The sequence below is a fragment of the Triticum aestivum genome, chromosome 5A (assembly GCF_018294505.1).
Source record: "Triticum aestivum cultivar Chinese Spring chromosome 5A, IWGSC CS RefSeq v2.1, whole genome shotgun sequence".
NCBI lineage: Eukaryota > Viridiplantae > Streptophyta > Magnoliopsida > Poales > Poaceae > Triticum > Triticum aestivum.
Window position 1 is genome coordinate 467,461,369 of NC_057806.1, and position 5,336 is coordinate 467,466,704.

The 5,336-nt window shown below is 47.2% G+C and overlaps 1 protein-coding gene across 2 annotated transcripts; it reads right to left on the reverse strand.

Moving 5' to 3' along the window:
• Nucleotides 1–245: 245 nt before the first annotated feature.
• Nucleotides 246–4,626, reverse strand: LOC123104067 (phosphatidylinositol 4-kinase gamma 5). Of its 2 annotated transcripts, XM_044525786.1 has the most exons (3): nucleotides 4,334–4,626; nucleotides 1,018–2,819; nucleotides 246–942 (listed from the first exon to the last, which is right to left on the reverse strand). In XM_044525786.1, the coding sequence occupies exons 2-3, from the start codon at nucleotides 2,609–2,611 to the stop codon at nucleotides 659–661; spliced, it is 1,878 nt and encodes a 625-aa protein (XP_044381721.1). In that variant the 5' UTR covers nucleotides 2,612–2,819; nucleotides 4,334–4,626; the 3' UTR covers nucleotides 246–658. The 2 variants fall into 2 exon arrangements, with proteins under 2 accessions (XP_044381721.1, XP_044381720.1); XM_044525785.1 differs by having other exon boundaries at nucleotides 246–2,819.
• Between the last annotated feature and the right edge of the window lie 710 nt (nucleotides 4,627–5,336).

Consider the following 5,336-nt stretch of genomic DNA (forward strand, 5'->3'; position numbering starts at 1 on the left):
CGTCAGTCCGCACTGACGGTGGAACCAGCGGAGCCAACCCGCGAGTTTCTACGGCACATGGAGGGCCCTTTTGACACCACCCGAACCAAGCTCCAGATCATTCGCTTGTATCACATCAACATACTATCCCATGTTCTCTCAACAACTCACGCATCAAAAGCGCCAAAGCAGAGAAGTAGACACATAAACAGATGATAGATAATTAGATATATATACGTGCACATGCGTGTCAACATCCAGGTGCATATTCATAATACTATATTATTATTATGGTAAGCGTCTCGGAAATGGTACAGTGGCGAAGCCGAAACAGCGGCGGCGCCGACAACACTCAACACGACCACCACCGGGCACCACCAGCCGTGATGGCGCCCGGCGTTGCGAGGTAGGAGTAGGAGTACTTGGTATATATACAGACGAAAGAAAGAACAAACCATTCCATATGTCAAAAGCTAAAGCTATGCACAGACACGAAGACACACTCTGCGGGGAAGATCAAATGCCAACGGGGACGGTCTTTATTTTTATCGAACCACCTCTAATCTTCTCCTCTCCACGATCCGTAGTCCAAACACACACCTACAGGCGCGTAGGGCTGCTTCCGTTCCGGCGGCCGCGAAGAAAACACCTGCACACCTGGGTTGCATCTACATTACCTTCAAAACTGGCAAGAAGTTCCCAGCCTCTGCAGTGGGCGCGGGCCGGAGCCAGCCGCGTGCTTCCGTGCTCGGAAGGCGCTCGGGAGGAGCTCCTGGAACTTGTCGAGGAACGCGGTCCACTCCTCGGAGCCCATGTCCGACAGCTTCACAAAACTGGCGCTGGGAGGGAGCATCTCGTTCGCGCTCCTGCTTCCAGACTGATACATACTACCTTCGCCACTATAGTTAGTTTTAGCAGCCACCTTGCTCTTCGTCTTCGGAATGCCTCCGCGGTAGGGTTTAGCTTTCCCATGGAAACCAAACCCCTTCAGCGACGCGGACAGCTTTGAGACAGGAGGGACCAGCTTAGGAAACATACCGTTCAAGGGGTCAGAGTCATCCTTGACCATCTCCTTGTCATCATCCTCCTCCTCGTCACACTCGGCTAGCTTTGACAGTGGATTCCTGTGGCTTGCCTTCATGGGACCAAACCTGCTGAATGAGGGTGATTCAAATGCATCTGAATCATCCTCGCCGTCAAGAGAGAACTGGGTGAAGTCATCATCGTCGTCTTCAACTCCGGCTTCTGGAAGAAATAGCTCTCTGTCCTCGACCCACTTCCTTGCCTCCATGCAAAGAAGCTCAAGCTCACTTGGCTCTTCTTCTTTCCCAGTAAACTGCCTGCTCATCATCTCTCCTATTTCGGACAAGCAGAGGCCAAATGCTGCACCTTCCTTGAGAAATATTGTTGACAGCACCAGCACCCGCAGACATGCCTTGCGGATCATGGGAAGCTCCATGCGCAGCATGTCAGCATCTTTTACAGGATCCAAATTTGCAATGTATTCAAGTTCCTCCTCAGAGAAAGGGATGGATGCTTGCGGCCAGTGAATCCATTCAAAGTAAGGGTCCTCTAGACATTCGGGCAGACAAAGACCATGGTCGATAGGAATGAGTTCGGTCTGCACTCCAAAGTTGTCAGACCCAGGACCAACTTTCCTGACCAGAAGATTGCCCGAATGCCTGTCCGTGTTGAAGATTCTGATGTCAAGAATGCCGATCCTGTGCACAGCAGATACAGGGAAGCTTGATGTCCCATGGTCGCTGGCATCAAAATCATGAGGGATGAACTGCTGCAATGATGCAATCTTGCTCACAGGCTGTGAATTGTTGTGGAACACCTTATGATTGCAGCCAACAGTGGCATTCACATTGAACACAGTGTGTGTGATCTTGACCAGCATGGTTGGAGGAACTTTTGCAAAGTTGCCATGGTCAAGGAGGTAAGCAGCAACCTCTCTGAACCCTGTCTCACCAACTCGTACAGACCTTTTGAGACCTGGCTGTCCAAGGGTCTTCCCTACAAAGCCTTTAGGATTATTTGGAGCAAATGGTTCCTCGTCGGTTGGCTTTACAATTGCAACATGTTCACCCCAAATGTTATCGAAGTAGTAGGCACCACCCATCCCACTGTTAACAGCTACTGGGTCAACATCATTCCTTATGGCTTTGACAATATCCTTAGCAAGCTGTTTCATCTCAGGGGAAGGGCTTGAACATCCAAGGATAGCAATGGGTCCACTACGGTCTCGCTGTTGCACGCCGCTTCCATTAGGAGAGAGACAAGGTGTTGAGCTGCTCCGGTGCATCTGATTCCTTGTGAGGAGCAACGGCGAGTCATTGCGGACATTGCTGAGATCATTGTTCAGAACAAGATCACCAAAGGTCAGTGAGCTCTCCTCTGTGGAAACATTCAAAGCTATCTGCAGTTTTTTTTTCACAGATTGTGCATTTTCTCCCCTCTCCAGTTCAATGCCCAGGACAGAACCATTATCAGTTTGAACAAAAACTCTCTTCCAGCTCAATGGTCTCCCCTCAGTTTTGCTACTTGCAGGATATTCACTGCTGAAACTCCGATCCAGGACTGCAACAGCCATCTGTGTCTGAACAGGACAGTCCAAGTCCCTGGACATAGAATGGCTGAGCTGCCTGTCTGCCTTTATCTGCTTCCACCTCTCCTGTAGCCCACCAGAGAAGCAAGAAAACTTGTAGCAAGGGAAAGAAAGAAGACTTCAAACTGATCACTGCGGAGCAATCAATAGTAGGCCATAGATGAAGATGTATGCACACCCTCTTGCATCAACTGAAAGCACTTTATCTCACAGTTCAGTGGTAGATACCCTGCATAAGAAAGAAAAAATGAACCATGAATAACGTAGGTTTTGCGCAAGATAAGCTTTCTAGATATAAATTTTTAGACATGTAGAACCAGGAAAATTTTTGGAAGTATGGCAGACATATATCCTGGTGAGAAGGACGCAGAAGCAAAACAGAAGGACATGTTATTATACGGTAATGGCACGAGTTTCTGCAAATTTTCGAGTTAAACAGTCTGGCACACCAGGAAATAGACTCAAGTTGCTGCCACAAAACAAAGCCTCTTGGGATCTTCTTGTTTGCTCATTTCAGTATTTCTGTTTTCTTAGTAAGTCCTGTACCATAGCAAGCAATAGACGATAGCATGGCTTCATAAAATTCTTAATAGTACTAACATAATACAGCCAGGGCAGTTGTTAAGCATATTAAAGTTAAAATACACTTGACAATTCTTCCACCCTTACATCTAGATTCCACATCTTCACTTAATCAACAACCATAAACCCCAGACAGGAATAAGTATATTTCGGTCCCATGGTGACAGTAGGCTTTAGATCTTTAACTTCATTCATACAGTATCATCATTTGATACAAATATCTAGAATTTCAGACATAAGCATGCATACAACTCACAAATAGAAGGCTAGCTCCCACTCTTGGCAGGAATAGAACAATCAAAACTGCAAACAGCTTCTCACAACAACAAATAATCCTTATGATCATGATTCATGACTGTATATGATAAACTTTTTTTTAGTTCATATAAGAGAAGATATCGCCTTATCATGAACTAATAAAAAAATCGTAAGGATCACTCAAATAGCAGAGAAACAGTAGTAGATCTGCAGGCAGTGGTTGAGAGCAAGTAGTCGTTCCTAAACTGATCTCAGTAGGTATAGTTCACTAGCCATAGGTAGATCTAAAATTTCAGAGTTTCATTACTGAACTCACAAATATCCATCACCAAAACATACACAGCAAAACAATCGGTCGTACCCAGATTAAAACAAGTTAGTCCGAATTATTCAGATCGCCTAGATGGTTTCACAATACTACTAGCGAAACGACAAAGCAGGAGCTCGGATAAAACCTCGCAGTAGCGCATCCCACACTCACTCCTAATGATTTGACACGATAAAATTCGTGAGTAAACAGCTTAAACATACGAACCCGCGCATGGATCCTGCGTGTTCCCGATCGATTAGACAAAAACCCCAAAATCCCACACATTTCGACTGAACAAAACCAACAAAAGTAACAGAGGACGCAGCACCACGCACGCATCGCAAGCATTCTCAAATCCCCCACAGCTCAGACCCTAAGAGACTGAAACCCTCGGACGACGTTTCGAGAAATCGCGCGCCAAACCGCACACGGGAGCAAAACAAGGCGAAATCTCTAGCCGATGCGCATTTCCGCAGGAGCGGCACGCACAGCTCCGGTTCGCCCGAGAGGCATCTCGAGCCCGCACTATCCCCGTCGGACTACAGCGTCCATCCCACCACTGTCCCAGCGCGAGGCGAGGTTGCAGGACTCACCGGCGGGACGGCGGATCTGGGCGCTCGAAGGCGGGGGACGGGACGGAGCGACGCCGCCGCCTCCTCCTCCTCGGGCGGCCGGACCAGTCGCCGGCGCAGATCCGACGGCGGGCGGCAGCGCCGTACGGCCTCCTCCTCCTCCTCCCCGCGGTGGCGCGATTCCTTTGTCCTTTTCCGGTATAATTATTTTTTCCTCCTCCTCCTCCTCCGCCTTGCTCAGTGGGTGAGGGTGTGGCTTAACTCGAGGTAGACCAGAGGGACGGGTTAATCTAATACTCCCGTGGTTAAGCCGACCCCTTCGCGCCTCTCTTATAGCCGGCCGGTTTTGCGATTTGGCCCCTCCGGAATGGAGATATTTCCTGGGATGGCGCTCCTGGGGGGCTTGCCTCCTGGGATCACGACAAGAAATTTTGCCACTTGCACATTGTTGTACTACGTCGTCGCTTTGGATCGTTCAGGGGGTGACAGAGGCCTGTGATGTATCGTATTTATTATGAGTTTGTTGGGAGTGTGTATGCGCTGGCTCGTGTGATCGTCTGAACTACGACCCAATTTTGTGTATTGTGTCATAAAATTTTATGTGTGGGTTGTATTTTTTAAAATAATTTTATTCTTTCGGGCAATATTATTTAAACAGTATGATGCATCCGTCAACTATAAGATGTTTGGAATGACTTCATCAATCTTAAAATCTGATGGCCTGGTCTCTTAAAGATACTCATGTGGGTAAGGTGTGCATGTATGCATGTTAATAAGTGTGCGTTTGTGTATGTGAGCATATGTGTCTATGTGTTTTTGTAATTAAAAAATAGTGTGTTATAGAACGGTACAACCTACAAGTATTTTGTCGACATGTTAGAATTATACACACCAATTAATTGAGTGTATTATTTTGATGCTTCTTTGATTCCATTTCTGAGGTAAGCATGTCTATACTTTTGATAAGTTAAGTTTAATGGATAGTGCGGTTCTTCAGATTGAGTACCGCAGCATCATAAAAGTC

What these genes read in the sequence shown, in the direction of transcription:
- LOC123104067 (XM_044525785.1), bottom strand. Translation starts at nt 2,611, where the DNA reads ATGTCCAGGGACTTGGACTGTCCTGTTCAGACACAGATGGCTGTTGCA.